Genomic DNA, 22,532 nt, shown 5'->3' on the forward strand with positions numbered 1-22,532 from the left:
CCAAGGCTGCATGGGTTTCCTCTGGGTGCTCCAGTTTCCCCTCAGGGTCCAAAGATGTGCAGGCTGGGTAAATTAGCCATCTGAAATGCAGAGTTATGGGGTGGGGGTCTGGGTGGGGCACTCTTCAGAGGGGTGCGGTTGACTCAATGGACTCAATGGGCTGAATGGCCTGCTTTCCACACTGTAGGGATTCTGTAATTCTAGAATGCATTACTGAAGGACTGGTAACTTGTTGGATGTTGGATTGATTCAATCAAGGAAAGGAAATGGGGAAGCAGGCTGCAGGTTTGGAAGCTATTTTGAGTTTTAGACATTCTAGTTTTATGTTTAGTTAAAGAATTGTTGAATGTTTCGAGAAAAGAACCTCAGTTTATAAGAAATACGTGAATATTCCTTGGAGCCTTCTGGAAACTGTTTACATTGAATTCTGAAGGTGATCAATCAAGATTGTAATACGGTGCCTCATTCAGGGTTTCCATGAAGACTATGGCTGGAGGAGTGCACATTGCTCCCACCCCAGCACTCCACAGGTCACAAAATAAAGTTAAAAACCTTTGCAAATTACCAGGATGATGAGGTAAATACGTTTTCCACACCAGGTTTGATTTTGTTGTTTTAATCAGTCAGATTTCTTAAACATATTTATTTGTTTATTATAAAAGCAAAAATCCAAATTTGCCACCTTGATTGGTTTTCTGAAAACAAAACCTTTTTCGCCTTTTATTTTTGAAGGGAGAAGGATCAAGTGTGGGATGTTCCACAGTCTGTTGCAGTGATGTTCTGGCACATGTGGGTGCATCAGTGAATCATGCACAGTTGTTCTAAAGTTTTGCATTACTGTCAGATTTCTCTGGAAATACTTACTTCCAATCACTCTTACAAATATATAGTTTTCATTCTGAACTAATCAAGTGGGTTTTCCTTTTAGAAATAAGAGAGCAGCTAGTTCTTAGGCTTCCTCCAAATGAACCAGACCAAACAAGAACTTGCCAAGTCTGGTCAAAAACAGCCTGAATAGAACGTACAGCATAGGAAGCAGTTATTACAAGTTGTGATTTTTTTTTTTTTAAAAACCCTTTTTCTTAAAAAAAAAACTTCAATATCTACAGTGAACTTTCAATGCCCTCTTTTGAAGAAGCTATTCCAGATGTGTCCACAGAACATGAAATTTCCTTTTCCTACAAAACCTAAGTACTCTAAGCAAAATTAAATATGAATTATCATTGTGACACTACTTTGAACTCATTGCTATTCAGCATATTTAATTAAAAAAACACTTGGGTATGATGGAAAGCATTAATATGTATTCCGTGTCAATCTAGCTATCCTTGTGTAAACTGGAGGTGACATACTTAGTGTGTATGCCGTAGAAATAAATTACTCAATCTTTCACTTAAGCACCTGCTTTAAAGATGCTGAGGGGTAACTTAATTGCTGCTGTTTTCAGAGGCTGAAACATCAACTAAGAGAAGTTGGATCGCTGGTTGAATGTGAGGAGACTACATTTCCACTGATCTCTAGCTCACCTTGTTCTAAGCCCTGCGATGCTAATTTTGTTTGCCTTGTATGGATCTTTCCCAGTTAATAGGTACAGTCTGGAAGTTATCTGAAGCTTACTCCTGAGTACTTGGGCTGTAATAATTAGCATTGCTTTTTGCTGGAACCCAACACCGATTTATAGATTACCATCACCTTTATCCAGCATGAAGGCAGACGTGGATGGTCATGAGCTTCCTCTCCATAGTCAGAGAGAGAAAGAGACTGACAACTGTTCCAGAAGTCTGCGTGGGGACTCCCTGAAATGGACCAGATTGAACTGGCCAAGGCTAAATTTTGAGACATCTGTGGGTAGCCTGTCGATGCTGGCTTTGCTAGTGATGATACTTATGTTTCAGCATTTTTTTGAAGAATAAACTTGGTTGACAAGTTTAAAGGAATGGTTGGATATCTGATCAGAGACTTGTTTCTTGGTGCTGTTGCATACAGCAATTCAGGACATGAATCCTTAAAATGACTAAAGATAAATTTTTGATATATGGACACAATCCTCCTAGTCTTTCATCTCCACGTAATGTTTTCTGTTTTCAAGTGAGCAACTAAAGTGGCAGTTCTTGTTTCAGATATAAAGCTGAAAAATGCAGGGAATACTCTGGTCAGGCAGTGAACACGTAGTTAGACGTAATTAATATTTGAGTATTTACCTAAAACAGTAACTGTCTTTCTGCAGATGCTTCCTGACCACCTAAGTATTTCAACAACTTTTGCTTATATAGCACATCTAAAAGTAACGAAATATCCAGAGATCCTTCACATGAGCATTATAAAACATAGGGAGGTATTGGGTCAGATAACCTAAAGCTTTGGCAAAGCGATAGCATTAATGGAGCGTGTTTAAAGGATGAAAGCAAGGTTGAGATGGAAAAGGCATAGGGAAGGAATTGCAAAACATGGCCCCGGCAAATGAATACATGGCCGTCAGTGGTGAGACAGTTGAAATTGGGGGTGCACAAAACAACAGAATTCAAGGAGCGTAGATGAGAGCTGTTGAGCATTTTCTGTCAATTTCAGATTTGCAGCATCTTGTATTTTGCTTATGTCTGTCTTTAGTAAACTGTTGTCTTGCCACAACTATGTTCAGAATTTTTTAAACTTTCATTTTAGAATCTTAAATTGTTTGTAACTGCATCTCAGATTTTCATTTTAAACTGAATTCTTCATTGCATACTAATTTCATCTTTTATCTTGTCATCAGGCACAAGTTGTATTGCAAGGCAAGTCTAGAAGTGTTATTATTCGGGAACTACAAAGGACTAATTTGGATGTCAATCTTGCTGTGAACAATCTACTGAGCCGTGATGATGAAGACGGAGATGACGGTGATGATACAGCAAGTGAATCATATTTACCTGGAGGTTTGTGAGCTTGATGCTCGGGTTTCAGGTTCAGATTACCTTGATTCTAACAGACCTGTTAGAATTCTAAGAGATAAGAAAATAGGAGTATGCTGCTGGACCATGTCCAGATTTTGTTGTTTGTAGGTCTCCTAAGCATGTATCAAGAAACCTAAGATTCACATGTGAGGTGCATACCCATGTCTTATAAAAAGCTTTGTAAATTGGATTCCTCCCATCCCAAACTCCCCAATCCCTCACCCCACATCCCACCTCAGATCATAATATGTAGCTTGACTGACAAAATATCTGTTTGTAAATGCTGTCTTTCACTCCTTAAGATAACTGCAGGCTTTCAGATATCATTTCCCTCTTTCTCCAATGTGCTTGACTGATTCTATAGATGGGCACCTTGTAATTTTGAGAAATACTTAACCATTTGAGACAGCATTGTGCTGGAATTGTATAGGATATTGCGCATCCTTCCATGGCGAATGTCACAAAGGCCCCTTATGTTTCATTCATGATTTCCAGTGTTAGTTTTTTCTCTATTGTTAAAGGAACAAATGCTCCTCATTTTAGTTTTATTGTGAACAAATTTATTTTGTATTAGTTTTGTACTATTGACATTGCTGTGTTCCCTTCTCAGAGGATCTTATGTCATTACTGGATGCAGATATCCATTCTGCACATCCGAGTGTCATCATAGATGCTGATGCTATGTTTTCTGAAGATATCAGCTATTTTGGTTATCCTTCCTTCCGCCGCTCTTCTCTCTCCAGACTAGGCTCATCAAGAGGTATTTTGAAGCCAAGATAATTTTACAAGCTTTTCTATATCTTTCTAGGTGTTTTCTCCTTATCCTGCGCTTTCAAAAATTAATTGCATTTTGCTTCTGATGGTAAGAGTAGTGAATAAATTTGGGCATTATTTCTTTCATAGTTTATAATGTTGTGGGACAGCTGAATAACTGGGTATATTTCAATAACAACTATCAACAATAGATAAAAACTTTGAATTTACAACTCCATCTGTGTTTTTCTTTAAAATCTTAAACTTGAGAGAATTACCTTTCCTAGTAATCTCTTTTCATGGTTTGAGCATTCCACCTGATATTGCTAGAAGATCCAAATTTTTAGTGTTTTATTATCTAGGTTCTTACATTTACTTGGGTCTTTAACTGCAACTGATGATCAGTTGGTCTGCATTCTTTACTAGGTTTAGCATTACTTGGTATTTATGTTAAAGGCTTATAAAGCTTGGCATTTCTTAAGTGAAGATATGGAAAGTAAATGAACAGAAAAAGATTCTCTGGTATTTCAGGTCCATTCAAAGAATATTGTTATACCAATCTATACATTCCAGGAAGAAATGAAAAACTCAGTCAGTTTTGTGGGTAGTGTTCCAAAAGCTGGGAAATTCTTCACTGACCCTTGTCTCCCATGCAATTAAAACTAGAATAGGAGATGGCTTTAACCAAGTTAAACTATGCAGTGGAGGTGATCTCTGCCCCATCCAGAAACCAGTCCAGATTTTGCATGAAGGAATTTAGTGACAGCATCATGTACAAACTGACGTCTATTAGTCTATGGAAACAGAGCCGATTCATGTCATCTCAGTTCGTGTGACTTCCAGTTGTGACCCAGTTTTCTTCTCCTTCTCTGCATAAAGTTAAGTTGGAACAAACTGTGAACTCAGAGACAATCGTTCATTCATCATATTTGATCAGATCTCCCTACACCACTGCTCCTGTAAAAGGTAGAGTCTCAGCTCATTTTAGCTGCATTGATAACTAAGATGATTTAAACTGGGAATTAATTCAGCACACCACCTCTGTAGTTTCGATAACATGCTAGTATCACTCCATTGTGAGACAACCAAAACTGTATTCTGTATTCTGACTGAAGCCCACTAAGCTATTCTATCAGGACAAATAGTGTTCTTTGTCTTGAAAGTAGAAAATAAGGGGGTGAAAAATTATGAATTAAAGAATCTAGCACATTTTTTAATGTTCTAAATCAGCATTATGCTGTTCTTTTAAATGTACAAGCTGTTTGTGTAATTGGTTTAAGAAAATAACATTTGATCATATTGGTATACTAAAATCTGAGCACCTGTATTACTGTATATAGGTTTCCTGGCCCATGTAGAAACTGCCAATTTTTAAAATAACAATTGGAGCTTCCAATCGATATGAAAGAATGATGTGACAAGATTTCATGTTTTACTGTGCAAACAAGACAATGAGAATTGTTTTTGTAGGCAACTTGTACTTTTAAAATGCATAACTTTTGCTTTTACTTGGAGCATAGATTTGGTTTGGTTATATTTCATGTATATGGTATACTGTCCTTTGAATAGACTTTCGATTCTCCTGAAACTAGTCAAAATGATTCTTGGCTGCTGAGGATTTACTTCATTTTTCTTTCTCAGCCCGGTACTATTTAAATCCAGGACTGTCTGCAAAAGCAAATGTCTTTTTGCTGGTGATTCTCCCTCTGACACAGATTCTGCAGTCACGAATTTGAACATCTCCATCTGAGTGTGAGCTCTTACCCACATTCCTACACTCAGACCTCTAGCTGCTCAGTCTCTGCTGGATTCTGGAAGACTGACTGTCTTGAGAATTTCAAGGATATATTTGAAACCCTTCCCCTCTTAAAGCAACAGGAATCCCATGGGTCTTTTATTCAGATAGAAATGGCAATTAGCTATCCTTGAGATTTCCAACCCCTAAACTTTTTTTGTCTTAGATTTAAATGAATAGTTTAAAGCTCAATTGTTTAACTACAATATAATCAACATTTTGCTGGGACTAAGACTTCCATTTGAACTACTGTAATCACCTTGCACCTTCTCAGCAAAATAAATTAAACCTTTCTCTGGCATTTTAATAGGCTCTTGATTCAAGGCTGCTGTCAGGCAGACTTCAGAACAGGTCAGGTTCCTAATTTTACCCTAAATTACAGGTGGAGCCCCAAATCGGGTCAAAATTAAATTCTTCTTATTGTAACAGTTTATACCTCAGTTGCTCTAACTGTTTTAAAAATGATGTATTCATGATTTTGCCAAGGTGCAGGAAGAAAAGGTTTCATATGTTTAGATCACTGTACAGCTTTGAAATTTTAAGTATTGTTAGTTGTATGCATTATAAATCAAACCTCTTACTGCAATCCATGCAATGACAGATGAGCTATCATGAAACATTGTTTGGTTTTGTCCTCATTTCAGCTCAAATGTAGAGCTGCAGGGCTGAAAGATATTGTACATTTCAATTTAAAATGCACAGGTACATGTTTGTGTGATCTGGTTTCAAAGTAGAAGATGCTGTTTCCTTGATGAAGAAAGTAATGGACCGTGTGACAATAATTGATCCAAATTAAATGGTGCCAACGGATGAGCAAATCAAATATGTAGTTTGTGTCAAATGTTCAAGCTGCAAGAGAGTACAATACTTTGAATATTTTAAAAACATTAAATTTTTCATTTTGGCATTCAGTTGTGTAATCTTGCATTCAAAGTTAAAAATTAAGCACGTGTCGAAAATAGAAAGGAGGGAGAGTGTGAGTGGAATTGAAGGCCTTCCTTCCAAGAAGTGTGTGTAACTGGACAACTTTCAACTTGTGTTTTTGACCGTCTTCTAGCAGTCATTTACAAGTAGACATTGACATTATCTTAACAAGCAATGTTCTATTGATGTGGAATGGTAGGTAGTTTGGGTGAGCATAAATTTTATTTTGGGAGAGAGAACAATCAGGGTGAATATAAATCAGAAGTGACTGTCCCTTCAGTGGTAGTCCTTGTTACATTCAATTTGGCATAGTGCAGAGTTGTTACGCACTCGTCTTGTGTAACACTGCTTTTAGTTGTACTGTGGAGGGTTTTCCTAGAGATTGGCTTATTTTTATTCCACTGGTGTGACCCCATTGCATACCAGTTCTCCTTCTTCCCTTAGAGAGAGACTCCGATCTGTTGCGTGAACGTGAGTCAGTTTTACGTTTACGTGAAAGGAGATGGCTTGATGGTTCCTCATTTGATAATGAACGAGGCTCCACAAGCAGAGAAGGTGAATCAAGCTTGGATAAGAAAAGCCTTCCGGTTCAAAGTCCTGTCTCCTTGGGAGAAGAGTTGCAGTGGTGGCCTGATCGGGTGAGTGTTTTTTTTTTTAAAAAAAAAAAAAAAAAATTGATGTGACTGAAGCTTATTAGTAGGTTTTGGAAGTTGTGCTGTGATTCAGTAATCTTTTTAATAAATCTATGAACAATCTGACCGTAAGAGTTTTGTCTGAACAAAGAAGTTGATTCCTATTAAGTGTGATAGTTGTAAGTCTAATATACTACACTTACTAATTTGAAACGTGGCTGGCAGTTTGAGTGATACTACTAGCTTGGTGTCATCCTCTAATTGAGCATGCAAGCATAGATTTGAACTGTCTGACATTCAGCTGTCAATGAAGTAATTTTCCTGCCAATGTTTTTAAGCTTTCCTTGCATTTCCATCGCATTACAGTTGACAGAAAACTAAAATTGTACAAACTTCTCAGCATAATGTAGTATGTATATAAATTTCATTTCAGCTAGTCTGTACCTAAATTATACTGCACAATTTAAGTTGCCAGAAATGACGGAAATGTGCAAGCCTGTTTATTCAGTTTGTGATCAAGCCAGTAGCGTAAAATGCCAACTTAGTTTTAGTATAATAAAATTGGAAAGATCATGGCAAACAATTATCTCAATTTTTTGAATCCTACTGTTGCTTGTTCTAATTTGAGGTGGAAAATAAATTATGGTTTTGTTCTAGTGGAATTGAGTGGTCAAAGTCACTGATAGGATTGAAAGCGTAGAATGCAGATCCATTTTGCTATGGTTACAGTACCCTCATTTCTTTGTCTGTAGAGAGTGGGAAACCAAATTTCTTTTGCTTGAGAAAAATGTTTTGGATCTCTGGTATGGTCCATAAATTTCAGGAAAAATTCAAAATTGTTTAATATGTGAACTGAATTTAATTTTATTAATGATGTCAGCCTTCATTAGAATTATATCTGCAATAGAATCTATAACTCTTCCTCTAAAGTTTGTAGCAGCTTTTAGTTTTGACTTCTATCAAGCAGGTATAGGTTTAACAACATTGCCAGGTCTATAGAAGATGTGCCACAATAACTAGTTCAAATCTTGCTAGAACAGTGGGTTCTGTAGAGCATTTGAAGCAAGTCCATGAGAATTAAAATTGTTCAAATCCAATTTTTTTTCTCCCTAGGATGGTACCAAATTTGTAGCTATCGGTGCTCTGTTCTCAGAGCTTATAGCTGTAAGCAACAAAGGTGAATTGTATCAATGGAAGTGGAATGAATCTGAACCTTACAGGAATGCACAGGTATAAATACTTTACTTTTGCTTCACTCTGATTTGTGCCTAGTTGTATACTGTTTCTGTGCTAACTGAATTTTAAAATCTTCTTCATACCCTAAAGAATCCCTCTGTGCACCATCCTCGAACCACACAACTAAGTTTAACCAATGAGAAAATTGTCCTTCTGGCTGCCAATAGTATTAGAGCTACAGTTACAACAGAAAACAGCAAAGTAAGTATAATTAAATTGAAAGGTGCAGAATTTGATTAAAATTATGTGTTTGTTTCAAACGGTCTCCAAATCTCTCTCTCATTTTTTTGGGCACTTATCTTCCAACTGATCTTGTACACAGGCCTGGTTTTAAATAATTAATCTTAGCTGTTCTGTATGTTGAGATTTTCTAATATTTCAGTTGTGCTTTTTGATGGCTGAAAATGATCTCGGTTCATAAACTTCCACTGATTTTGTCTTATTTGACGTATTATTTTGAAGTTGAGAGAGGAGCGTGTTTAATCTAGTTATTCAACTCACCAAAATAGCTGGCAGCTTAAGGCAATGCCTGACCAATCAGGGTGACCTGTCTGCTTTAAATGCCTGGAATTAAACAGTACCCAGATTTCCTGTTCATGGCAATATCTCCACCAGTCAGAATCTATTTGCTGACCAATCAGAATTCTCCACACATGCAGTATAAATGTTGGTTTTTCTCTTGAATTTTTATTTTTGCGAAATGTCCTGATGAATGCATTATGAAATTTCTGGACAAATGACTTTTTTTTTCTCAGCAATACTCCAAGTTCTTTACAACCAAATGAAATATCAAATTGTATTAAAAAAAAACAATGGGGAATGGACCACACTGTGTGTAGGTATCCTAAATGTGGCAGTTTTTAATGGAATGGGAGGCTGTTAATTTCTCAGTTGCTCGTTCTTCTTGTTTTAGGTTGCCACGTGGGTAGATGAGACATTATGTTCTGTAGCTTCTAAACTGGAACACAGTGCACAAATTTTTCCAGAGTTGCAAGGAGAAAAGATTATGTCTTTGCACTGTTGTGCCCTATATACATGTGTCCAACTGGAAAGTAGCCTCTATTGGTGGTAAGTGTTGAATGCATTTTTAAAATCTCATGTTGGCAAAGTACGTATATTACGTTTTACTTGGTCAGTTAAACACTACAGTGCAACTTATCAGCTTTTCCTGCTTTGAATTTGACATTCATTTTGTCTAAATGGCTAAATGTTTAAGTGCTATGTGCTTTTCTTTTTTTAAAAAAAATAGTTTAGCAAAACAGATGATACGAGAAATTCAGGACCGGATTAATATTTTGCTCATGTAAGTTGCTATAAACTTGATTAAGGATGTTAATGTTCAGACAACTCTCTGCAGATAATGCTTCACAGTTAACCATTCTAGGTACAGATAGTTCTCTTATAACGCGATAGTTGCATTCTTGTGTGACCTCGTGCCATAGAAAATCTCATTATTGGAAAATTGCTATACCTGTACAGCAGAAAGTTTGCGTTCTCCAAACGGTGTCCACTATTCGTCGGTCGCATTACAGCCAATTCATATTTTCAGATGTTAGACCATTTAAAAGCCTTGGTCAATGTTGTTCTCACCCCATTTTATCATGCAGTTCCCTTTTTTAAATTCTAACATGGCAGGAATTACAACAGTGACTTAATTTTTGCTGTGTTCATTCTTTTGAACTCTTGTGCAGGTTCAGTTAGTTTCTTTTTCGTTTCGTCAGAACTATTGATTTCATAGAGTCAGAGTTGTATAGCATGGAAGGAGAAGCAGACCCTTCGGTCCAACTCGTCCACGCCGACCAGATATCCTAAATTAATCTCAGCCCATTTGCCAATATTTGGCCCATATCCCTCTAAACCGTTCCTATTCATATACCTATCCAGATGCCTTTTAAATATTGTAGTTGTATCAGCCTCCACCACTTCCTCTGGCAGCTCGTCCCATATACGCACCACCCTTTGTGTGAAAAAGTTGCCCCGTAGGTCACACTTTATATCTTTCCCCCCTCACTTGAAACCTATGCCCTCTAGTTTTGGACTCCCCACCCTGGGGGAAAAGACCTTGGCTATTCACCCTATCACACCCGTCATGATTTTATAAACCTCTAAAGTCACCCGTCAGTCTCCGATGCTCCAGGGAGAATAGCCCCAGCCTATTCAGCCTCTCCCCATAGATCAAACTCTCCAACCCTGGCAACATCTACATAAATCTTTTCTAAACCCTTTTCAAGTTTTACAGCATGCTTCCTATAACGGGAAGAGCAGAATTGAATGCAGTATTCCAAAAGTGGCCTAACCGATATCCAGTACAGCCACAACATTACCTCCCAACTCCTATACTCAGTGCACTGACCAATAAAGGCAAGATACCAAACATTGTCTTCACTATCTTACCTGCCTGCAATTTCACTTTCAAGGTGCTAAGAACCTGCACTCCAAGGTAGGTACCTTTGTTCAGCACCGTTCTGCCCTGATTTGCTTTTCCAAAATGCAGCACCAGTGGGAGCTGATTTTCACTTACCCAAGCCTGCATCACGATTCAGTAAGATTGCGAGTGATCTTACTGTGGCCTTCGTTGCATTTTCCCTTGTGACTCCCATCCCTTAACTTGTCAGTTTATTCAAATTATTAAATACAGATAACACAATTTTAAAGCAAAGAAGCTGACAGATCTTAAATTTTATTCCCCACTTTCCTCAAATTGGATGCGAGAGTTTTACTTTTTTGGGTATAAAAAAATACAATTTTGAATAGATATTTTCAAGGACTCAACAGCAGTATTTTGTGATTGGAATGGACCTGCTTGCGTAGTCTCCCATCCTGTTTTCTGGAGGTAAATCAGCTGATTATAGTGGCCAGATCGGAGATTGTTCCCCTCAACCCAAATAATGATTCAAACTTATCAAATTAGTAAAAGGCAGTAGTATACAACTTTTTTCAGTTTGATCATAATACAGAAAAGAATATTCTTGAGCAGTACAAACTGCACTGAATATATCATAATAGTTAAGAATCACCCTCTTTTTCTCAGCTTCAGAACCGAAGAACTCATCCCAGTCTGCTTCACGAATTGCATAGTCATATGAATAATCAACAGCAATCACGATGTCATGAACAATATCATTCAACAAACAATCTGTTGTCCCATAAGTACAATGATGAGCCAAGATTTCTTGTTTTAGAAACATGGAAGCATAGACTATAAGAGCAGAAGTAGGCCATTTAGACCTTCAAGCCTGCTCTGCCATTCAATATGATCATAGCTGATCATTCAACTTTACCCTACTCCCACTTTCTCCCCGTATCCTTGGATTTCTTCTGGCCAAAGTGTTGTATGTACATCTTTCTTGAAAGTTTTCAATCTTTTGGCCTTGGCAATTTTCTGTGGCAGGGAATATCACCAGCTCACCAATCTCTGGGTGAATAAATTCCTCCTCCGGTCCAGAAAGGTCTAACCTGTCTAATCCTCTAAGACTTTCATAGGTTTCTATATGGTCTTTCTCACTCTCTCTCTTGCCCTCTGGCCCTCCATTCCTCCAAATCTGAGAGACTGTGTATTCCTAACTGATCCAGTCTGTCCCTGTATGTCAATCCCACCATCCCAAACATTTAGTCTGGTAAACTTTTATTGCACTCCCTCTATAGCCAGAACATCCTCCTTCAGACAAGTATGCAGATCTGGTCTCCAATACACCCAGGTGTGGTCTTATCAATGCCCTGTACAGTTGCAGCCTGACATTCTCAAATCCTCTTGCCAGCATACTGTTGGCCATCTTCATCACCTGCATGCTTACTTTCAATGATTCATTGGTGTACAAGGATGAGCAGGTCTTGTCACACCTCCCTTTTCCCGATCAGATAATGATCTTTCTACTTGTTTTGCTACCAATGTGAATAACCTCCTATTTATCCCACATTATACTTCACCTACTATGCATTTGCTTGCTCACTTAATATGTCCAAATCTCTCAAACTTTTCTGCATCCTCTCCACTGTACATACGCCCCCACACAGCTTTGTGTCATTTGCATATCTGGAGATATGATATGCAAGTTTCCTCATCTAAATCATAAATACAGTTTGTGAATTGCTTTGGCCCAGCACTGATCACTGTTACCTTGCTAGTCACAGCTTACCACTCTGAAAAAGACCCGTTTAACACTGCTCTGCATTTCCTGTTTGCAACCAGTTTTCTATCCATGTTAGTACACAACCTCCAATCCCATATACTTTTTAATTTTGCAAGCTAATCTCTTATGTGGGATCTTACTGAGAAAGCCTTCTAAGGGCCAAGTAAATAGCATAGATGTGCTCTGCTTATTAGCTTTCCTAAAGTTGGTAGCTCCTACTCTCTACACCAGTGGCTCATACTCTCTACGCCACCACCGCACAACCCCCCCAATCAGTGTCTCTCTTTACTGGAATCTGAGTGTTCCTAATTCTCAGGCCTGTTGCTTTTTTTTCACCCAGTCTGTGTTCCTCCCCTTTTGGATTTAATATCTGCTGGAGTTCCTAGGATAGTATCCTAAGTCTAACCATCTTCAGCTACTTCTTCAATGACCTTACGTACATCATAAGATGAAGGGTGGAGATGTTTGCTGATTGTGTTAGGTTCAGCACCATTCGTGACTCGTCAGATACTGAAGCAGTCCATGTTTAAATGCAACAAGACCTGGCCATTATCCAGGCTTAGATTGAAAAGTGATAAATAACATTCATGCCCCACACGTGCCAGATAATGACCATCTCCAATAAGAGACAATCTAACCACCAACCCCCTTATTATTGTATTGCCATCACTCAATTCCCCTATTCTCTTAGCCTGGGGGTTACCCTTGACCAGAAACTCTGGCTGGAATCAACATACAAGTACCGTGGCTACAAGAGCGTATCAGAGACTAGGAATACTGAGGTGATTAACCTATCTCCTGATTCCCCAAAGCCTGTGCACCATCCACAAGGCACAAGTATGGAGTGTTTTGGAATGCTGCCCACTTGCCTGGATGAGTGCAGCTCCAACAACTCTTGAAGCTTGACACCGTTCATGACAAAGTAACGTGCTTGATTGGCATGACATCCACTCCCTCCACCACTGATGCTCAGTAACAGGAGTGTGTACTATCTACACGATGCACTGCAGAAATTCACCAGAGATCCTTGGACAGCACCTTCCAAACCTCCGACCACTTCTTTCTAGAAGGATAAGGGCGACAGATACATTGGAACACTGCCACCTGCAGGTTCCCTTCCAAGCCACTCTCCATCCTGATGGGGAAATATATTGCCATTCCTTCAGTGTCAGTAGCTCAAAATCCTGGAGTTCCCTCCCTAATGGCATTGTGGGTGACTACACCTTCCCTGATTTGCATTGGGATAGCTTTTCGCTTGATTATCACCACTGACTTTAGCTTTAAGACATTGTGCGAGCATGCAATGTTGAATATGCTGTTTTCGTGGCCAGTGACTTCAAAAACAGTGTTTTCCCTTCAGTTTTGCTCCCCATTTGACTGGCCCGTCAGAATTCATGGGAGTCTCATTCCTGTTCTTAATACAAGCCTTTCTGTATCCATTCCTTTTGATGTTTCATTACAAACTTTTGAAATACCATGGGCCTATCATGCTGTGATGAGAGACACCTGAGATATCTTTAGTCTTCTATCATAGCTGAAATTGGTTCTCTTCAAAATCTCACACATTGTCCAGGATTGGCTTTGAAATCTGCGACTGAAATTTTCCTGTTTCAAGGCAGAAATTGAGATATATTTGAGAGAAACACGAGTCTGTTCTTGCAGTTTTTATTCTTGCATTTTTTTAATTATAACCATGTGCTAAATGTTCCAATCTTTGCACATTTTATTGTTATGGATCTGCCTAAGTTGTAAAGAACATTTCTTCCAATCTTTAACATTCTTCTCCAATATCTTGTATTCTTTAGTGGGGCACAATTATTATCTGTATTGCAAACTCAACAGTTTTAAGTTTGATCTGGCAGCATATCTGCTATTCCATTTTAATACAATGTTGTCATATTAGATGGATTGGTAACCTTCATAGCGTGCGGTGACTTGCAGATATGGGGAACTGAACGGCCGTCTTCAGTGGTGTGTTATTCTTATTCTAGAAATGTTTTGCATCAAAGTGCGTCTAACTTCAGCAGCAAATGAGTAGTGCATAGAAACTTTGCTTTGTTTTGACAAAATTATGGGGTTGGACTTTTACGGTCGACAAATTATTGTTCAAGGAAATTCTATCTCTTTGTAGCATGGGCATCGACTTGCCTGTTGTTTCCATGGCAACAGATTTTTGTGTCTCTTGTAATCTTTAACTAGGTTAAATTAAATGGTTAGGAGGGTCTCGTGGGACTGGCCTGTTTCTGTGCTGTAAATTGTGTGAACTGATCCCTGTTACATCCAATGAATCACCTTTCAAAGTTCAAGGCTGCTGTCCTGTGAACTATACTTCTGCAGATTTGATCTAATGTTTACCTGCTTCAGAAGCCTCCTTTTTTTACATGGCAAAATATATACTTGAACAAAGCTTTGTTCCCATATGTGCTGCCAAGTAAGTAGTAAAACATATGGAATCAGCAAGGAGATCAAATCTAAAAGTAGGGAACTTTGCTACAGCCATATAAGGTGATATTATATTGGAATGCCATTTGCTGTTTTTGACCTTATTTAAGAATGGATGCGTATACTTTGAAGGTGGTTAAGACAATATTCAGTAGGTCAATTCCTTGGTACTTGAATCTAAACACATTGGATTTGGAGGAATGAGAAGTGATCTTCTTGAAGTATACAGGATTCTGAAGTGATAAGGTAAACGCTGGGATGTTTTTCTTTAAGAGAATCTAGAACTAAGGGCTACAACTTCACACTACAGCATCTCCCATTTGAAGATTGAAGTTAGCAATTTATTTCCCCTAAGGGTGATTAATCTTAGGAATGCTGTGCTCCACCCCAAAGAGCAGTGAGGACCGAATCACTGAACATACTCTAGGCTGAGTTGGGCAAATGTGTGATCTACAGGGGAGTTGAGGGTTTTGCAAGTCAGGCAGGAAAATGGAGTTTAGACTGTAGTTAGATAAGGCATTAACTTATTGAATAGTGGAGCAGGCTTGAAGGGCCAAGTAGCCTACTGTTGATCAACTTTATTGTTTTTGTAACATCTAACATTTCACTACTCTTTCAGGAAACTTTTCGATTTGATTTTGAAATTGATGTCAAACTAGCGGGTGTATAATTCTTGTTAGAGTCATAGTTCTGTTTGATTTTCTTGTATTAAAATCTTGATTGCTACAGGATGAAAGGCTTTGACTTCACGTTTCTTTTTCACAATTTTTAAGTCCTGTACTTCCGTGGGAATTAATTTAAATTTTATGGAATTAAACCACATCCTGTTCTCTTATGTTGTAACTAATAATTCACTAACAGTATTTCTTGGGATGTGACTGAGAAAATTTCTCATCTCTGGGTAGCCTGCCAGCTAGATGCCTTCTGATTCTTGCCCTCTGCCTTCCCCTATAAGGGTAAAATTCAATCACTTGATTTATTCTTGTAAATGAAGTCTTTTATGATATTTGCTATTCCATGCATGTTTAAAATGTATGCTTCAACTCCACTTTTTAGACAGTTTAGGTGTAATAAAGAACTACCTTTGTCTAAACTTGCTGAATCAGTTGACCTTTTTTCCCCTCTTTAGGGGAGTAGTGCCTTTCAGCCAACGGAAAAAGATGCTCGAGAAAGCAAGAGCCAAAAACAAAAAACCAAAGTCCAATGCAGGCATGACATCGATGCCCAATATCACTGTTGGAACGCAGGTAAGGAGTTTATTTTCTTAAAATTCTCAAACCTTAATCTAAACCTTAAACTAGATTGATGTAATGTGAGACTTTGTTCTTTTGTATTTAACTTTGTAAATGCACGGACTAAATAAGGTGGTTGTACTGCAGAAAGGTGGGAAGGGATATTACCTCATAAGGGTCTAGGCCTGAAACGTCAGCTTTCCTGTTCTTCTGGCCTGCTGTGTTCATCCAGCTCTACACCTTGTTATCTCTTACCTCAAATAAACTTGGCTTGTGCTTTTATGCAGATGATTTGATTGCCTCCAAGTTGAAGGGATATTTTCAATTTTAAACACAAACTGAATAAGTTAAATTAGATCAATTGATTGTTTCTAAACTACCAACTTGAGAAATATAATTTTATTTTAATAGGTGTGTTTGAGAAATAATCCACTTTATCATGCTGGAGCAGTAGCCTTTTCCATTAGTGCTGGCATTCCAAAAGTTGGTGTGTTGATGGAGTCAGTTTGGAATATGAATGACAGCTGTCGATTCCAGCTGAGATCACCAGAAAGTTTGAAAAACTTAGAAAAATTGTCCAAAAGCACTGAAAATAAGTGAGTACCTTTTTTAATATGCACTTGAAATGTCTCAACCTGAATACATGTAGTGAACTTGATTCTCCTCCTGTGTATGTCACATCCTTATGTAGATTGAACTACAATTGTGTGTATACATAGTGTTAATTGGATGAAAATAATTACCTTTGTACTTCAAAACCATGAAGAATTAACAAAGTGTCGTTCATTGTCACTGCCCACTCGTTAATCTAAAGCATAAGCAAATGTCTTGCTAAAGTGCTTTGTAAGCCCAGAAAGTTTGTTTAACTGCTACAGTATTTTGAAAGCTTTCAAAATGACAAATTTAATTACTAATCCTACATTTTTAATTCTTCAGCTTCGTTCAGCAAGTAGCAATCTTGCTTTCAAGTTAAAAAGTTTTGCACTGGCATTTGAATGTATAGTCAGTACAGTACTTCACTACTGTGTAGAGGAAATACCTTTTTTAATCAAAGGTAGCATACTTCAGGTGAAAGATTAATCTGAAATGCAGACCGAATACTTTAAAATGAAGTATTTATTCCTCAAAATAGTATCAGAACATGATCCCTTTTTAGATTTTGTTCCACTTCTTCAGAGGCAGTAAGTTTTCTCCCATAATTGCTTCCATCTTCCTGCCACTGGATAAAAGATTAATAGAATCCTGCTGTGTTCCGTGTTTGCTTGATGGGCAAAATTGCATCAGGTTTACTTGTGCTTAGTGTCAACTATTAGATTTCATTGTATCCGAAAAGTGATCTCTTGAAGCCAAGTTTTGCGCTGTGGAGAATGAACAGAGCCAGTCATTCATTTATACTGGTCCATTAACTATCTGTGAAGTTTTATGGTAAAGTTAGAGCTTGTATAAGAAACTGTGTAGCTGGAAGTTGAGACGCCAAGGAAAGCGACTGTGCAGCTCTATAACTGGTCAGATTGAAGAATCATTTGCTACATAGAGTCCAACCCAAGAATTATATGCCATATGTTCTATAGTACTAAATTTAATGTCAGCATACAGAAAGTGAAAAGGGAGGGGTAAGATTGAATTGAGTAATAGAATAAAGATTGTTTTCAATAATATACATAAAGTTAGACTCTGCACTGTAAAAGTTATACTTCAAGCTTAGAGGGCTTTGTTTTAAGCAGTCATTAAAAAAAGGCCATTTATTCCTTGAAAAAGATACTTGTAGTGGAAAGAATTTCTCTTCCACTGACTTAGTGCAAAAATATCTGGTAAGTACACCAAGCTGTCGTCTTTCAAAATGCTTGAATCCGATGCTGAAATGTTTTTTTCACAAGGTCCTGGAGCAGCATGCTTTGTGCATCAGCATCCAGATTTTCTTACTTGAATGCATACACAATCAGTGGAAGTTGCTATCTAATTTCCAGGTAACTAAAGGTGAATGCTGTTGGCCTCACTTCTACTTTTGCAAGAATTGGTGCATTACTTCTCTACTTGAAGGTGTTTATTGAAGTAAATGTTTGTTATTTAATGATTTTAAAATTGTATGAGTATCTTAAATTTGCTTTTGATGTGTAAATCGATGTGCTCAGTTTCATTCTAGGTGTCAACATGCAATATCGAGCACACCTTTGTATGAAGGAAAGTAACAGCTTTTTGAATAACCATTCCAGTGGTGATTGAATTAAGGCTTGAAATTTTTTTAATAAAGAGCTTGATTTATTTTGAATGCTTCAAGTTTGATTTTTATTTGCCCATATCTGAATAAACTACTGAAAATTAGTTATGTAGTATAACTTCATGGTGAAATAACCTACATCATTGTTTTGAAATATGTAGTTAATGTCATTTTTCTGGTATAGGACTGAGAGTAAACAAGAGTCTGTAAAGACTGAGATGGGGCCGCCGCCATCTCCAGCATCCACATGCAGTGATGCATCGTCTATCGCTAGTAGTGCATCACTACCCTACAGTAAGTATTGCCACGAAAATATTCTGTAATTTCCCTACTTTCAAGTGATCAGTTATGTTATGAATGCATTCCTTGAAAGAATGGTAGCAGTGGACTTGGTAGTAATTTTTTGAAAAGTTATTTGATAAGTATTTACAGAGAACAATCCTACAAGACTACGTATGGGCCAAGAGTAGGGGAGTGAGCTAATCATTAGTTTTTTTTTCCCCCCAAGAGTTGGCATGGGCAGAATGGGATAGTTGACTTCTGCTTTAAGATACAACAATTTTACCTGCTAGAGATCGTAAGAACTCCTGATGCTGGAGTCAGAGATAACAGTTGGAGCTGGAGGAGCACAGTGGGCCAAGCAGCATCAGAGGAGCAGGGAAGAAGGGTCCCGACCCAAAACATCAACTTTCCTGTTCCTTGGATGCTGCCTGGCCCGTTGTGCTCCTCCAGCTCCACACTCCGTGTTAATTTTACCTGCTATTTTTGTTTATAGTGTTTCTTTATTTAGCACTAATGAGCTATGTTTGATCAGTTGTATTACCTTGTTTAATTCTTGAGGTATGATTGGTTAATTCTTTTCTCTTAATACAGAGCGCAGGCGTTCCACTCCAGCACCTAAAGAGGAAGAGAAAGTAAATGAAGAGCAGTGGCCACTTCGAGAAGTGGTATTTGTTGAAGATGTTAAAAATGTGCCAGTGGGGAAGGTATGGAACTTAACAAATATTTAGTGTTGCAACAAAAGTGAATATTTAAGTTAACTAAATTCTCTTAAATTAAGTACATCAGATGTGAGTGGGGTAACTTCAACTGTATAACCACTTATATAAAAATGTACCTTGTGACTCGAGCAGCAAGATAACTTGTTTGGCAAAGTGCTGTATGTAGATTACAGAAGTTGCTTTAGATTTATTCAATAAATATGTTGCCTTCCAAATGTTTATAGTGAAAGCCAGTTAATATCAGTTGTTCCTATCTATTGGCTGTACACAATTATGTTGCTATTAACATATAAATCTATATTTTATAGTCATGGTTTGTGCACCACTTTTAATTCTTGAAGTAACAGTGGAGCACAGCTTGCTAGACATAAAAAGCTTGATTGAACACATTGATCTGTTTTCTTTCATAGTGTAAAATTAGGCTTAGGAAGCCATTTGGCAAGTAATTTGAAGCCAAGCAAGAAATATAACGCTAAGAATCTAGTGCCCGAGTGTGAGCAGTGAACAAGTGCAGCATGTTTTGGTTGAGCTGCCATCCTACTGTTACTGAATCATAACTTAGTATTGTCATTGCAATAAAATCTTCATTTGGTAAGATACAGTATTTCACTTGGGATTTCAATGTAATATTTGTGAATAACCTCTCAGGCTTTTGGGCCGGATCTTGCTATAGTAGCATACTGTTTGATTTATGTGCACTCAACGCATGCAAAATGAAACTTGCTGGAAATTCAAATCAATGCTGGCTCAGTGGAAAGCCTTTATAAAAGGCTGCTGTGCGCTCCTTAACCAGTGAGGTTTATGAATTGTGAAAGAAGTGGCAATGACCGAACAAGTGGTAAGTTAGTGTCAAATCAGGTGCAGGAATAGATGGAAGGAAAGACAGGAAATATAACTAAAATGTAGGCATTTTTAATCAACCTGCTAAAGATGTTCTTGCATGCTTTTGGAGCCAGATGGTCTTGAACCCAGGCCTCCTGGCTCAGTGGTAGGGACACTAACATTGTACTCAAGAGCCATATAACAAAAATGTAGCACTGTACCTAATGTTAAAATGAGATTAAACATTTCAAATTGGACCACAGGGATTGATCACAATTGCGTTTTAAAAAAAAGTCATCACATCATTAAAGTGAAACTGTGCTCAGTCATCAGGTTTAATGGACAATTAATGTGCAAACCAACAAGTTTTTTTTAAAAAAATACGCTAGGGTTGAGGTGCCATTTGTGCGCAGTAAACAGAATAGCGGCATAAATCGACCAGCATGTTTGGAAATTTGCAATTCGTGCATACCTTTCAACTGCTAGTTGATTTGTATATCAATAGTAGTGTATGGTCTTAACATGCCATTATTTTTTCCAGCAAGATCTGGCCCTTCATTGTGCTGATCACAATTCCACCAGTGTTTGTCAACAACATGCACTTTAATTTCTCCAAAAGGTATTGAAAGTGGATGGTGCTTATGTTGCTGTGAAATTTCCTGGGACTTCCAGCAGTGTCAGTAATCAGAACTGTACTAGTACAGATGCTGATCCAACTTCACTTCTGCAAGATTGTAGGCTGCTTCGAATTGATGAACTTCAAGTAAGCATTCTTAAAAACATGTTTTAAATGTTTCTAACTGTTTTATATGCGGGATTACTGGAAAAGTGGGAACTGAGTTGTAGATTAATAGCTTGGATTCGCGGTCTTCCTTTACAGCATTGTCTAAACAACTTCAGATATTAAGAACCATGGCTTCAGGTTTTTTAAATGCTGGATGTAATTTTCTCCATTTTGATTTTGCTAAACTAAATAACTGTTATTAGTTGAGCCAAGCAAAAGGAATCAGACGTCAAGACTTTGATAGCTTGCTTAAATGTCTGTTCTTCGCACGGGTCTAGATGACATTACCAGTGGCAGAAATCACAGCGGAGCCAAATATGTTAACTTGTCCATGTGGATCAAATTTGGGCACACTGCCTCTTATCTTCAACTCCTCCTCACACTCCCCAGTCCTTTGTCAGAAAGTTCTTGTGCTAATGCGGTTGTAGCACTCCACATCTGTCATTGCTTGATGGAACCAACTCACCTTCCTCATCTATATACCTCAGTGCAAAATGAATTGTGAGAGAATCTGCCAGTTGAGTGTCAGAGCATCAGCTGTCTGCATTCCTAGTGTGGACTTTCACTTTAGTGCTCCCCAAAAAAGACAAATTAAATACTAGACTGGAATAGATTAAATATTGACCTTCATGTTATCTTTCTAAAGTCAGTCTAGCATTTTTGGTCTTTCTCATCTCAAACCCATGTTTTTCAAGTCTATAATTTGCCAACGAGGTTAGTTCTTATCACTTTAGATGTTAGTCCTCTCCCATAAATTAACAGCTCCTAATTTGAGTAGTTTTAAGCAATGAGAAGGTTCATTTTGAAGACCTACACAAAGCAGAACTTGGTTAATTTGTTTAACAAACACAGTTCGATCTTCCCTTTCCTCCTCTCCAATGAAAAACGAAGTTTTTCAAATACTAAATAAATTAGTATAAACATAGCTTTAAGTTTTAAATTATGAATGAAAATATATTTTGATCAAAATTTAGATTGAAATATTTTGCACAAATTTCAACCAACCAATTAGCTTGAGCAGTTTTTCACTGTACAGAGGATCCATTGAGACTTTTTTAAACAAAGCATTATATCATGGAAGAGGAATTGGTGCCTGTTATGTGGGTTCTTAACCCATTATGGCACACGTTTCGGTTGTTATTGCACCTTTTTATGGAGTTTTCTTGCTATCAAACTGGGTCAGCACTAAGCACAAGTTCTGCTTCTATTTAATGGGCATGTAGGGCCGTTGAGTGCTGACCTATGTATGACCAGTAATTTAAAAAAAAAAAAAAAAATCAATTTTAAAGTCATCTCTGCACCGGTTTTTTTTTCTGCTAGCAATTAGGAAATCTTGAGCCTTTGTGACAATTAGAGTATTTTTTGTTTTGCTCCCAGCACTATTATTGGTACCAATGGGTTCTCCAGTGGGAATCCTCCCTATCTAACGTGTTTGGAAAACGAGGACCAACGGAAGGATGCCAACCAGGTCAGACTGCACGTGAGGTATTCTGTGCCCACCCAGCAGTACCCTCACACCCGAATCTGCAGACGGAGGTGATTAGACCTTGCTTTGGCAGATAATTAGTGCATGTGGTGGCTCCTATTTCCATAAGAAACTGGGATACCCAACCCAATGGTACTATTCACATGT

General features: G+C 37.9%; 1 protein-coding gene across 1 annotated transcript in view; it reads left to right on the forward strand.

Moving 5' to 3' along the window:
- LOC125482927 (E3 ubiquitin-protein ligase UBR5-like) overlaps nt 1-22,462 on the forward strand; it is a 32,702-nt gene extending 10,240 nt beyond the window's left edge. The window contains exons 5-17 of the mRNA XM_048595746.1: nt 2,753-2,912; nt 3,541-3,690; nt 4,563-4,649; nt 6,847-7,040; nt 8,148-8,264; nt 8,361-8,471; nt 9,184-9,338; nt 15,972-16,089; nt 16,486-16,670; nt 18,477-18,586; nt 19,166-19,278; nt 20,735-20,878; nt 22,277-22,462. Coding sequence (XP_048451703.1) covers nt 3,549-3,690; nt 4,563-4,649; nt 6,847-7,040; nt 8,148-8,264; nt 8,361-8,471; nt 9,184-9,338; nt 15,972-16,089; nt 16,486-16,670; nt 18,477-18,586; nt 19,166-19,278; nt 20,735-20,878; nt 22,277-22,462 — 1,662 coding nt within the window. The 5' untranslated portion in view covers nt 2,753-2,912; nt 3,541-3,548. The remainder of the gene's footprint in view (nt 1-2,752; nt 2,913-3,540; nt 3,691-4,562; nt 4,650-6,846; nt 7,041-8,147; nt 8,265-8,360; nt 8,472-9,183; nt 9,339-15,971; nt 16,090-16,485; nt 16,671-18,476; nt 18,587-19,165; nt 19,279-20,734; nt 20,879-22,276) is intronic.
- Nucleotides 22,463-22,532: the final 70 nt, after the last annotated feature.

Source organism: Rhincodon typus, chromosome 4 (assembly GCF_021869965.1).
Source record: "Rhincodon typus isolate 14 chromosome 4, sRhiTyp1.1, whole genome shotgun sequence".
Classification (NCBI taxonomy): Eukaryota; Metazoa; Chordata; class Chondrichthyes; order Orectolobiformes; family Rhincodontidae; genus Rhincodon; species Rhincodon typus.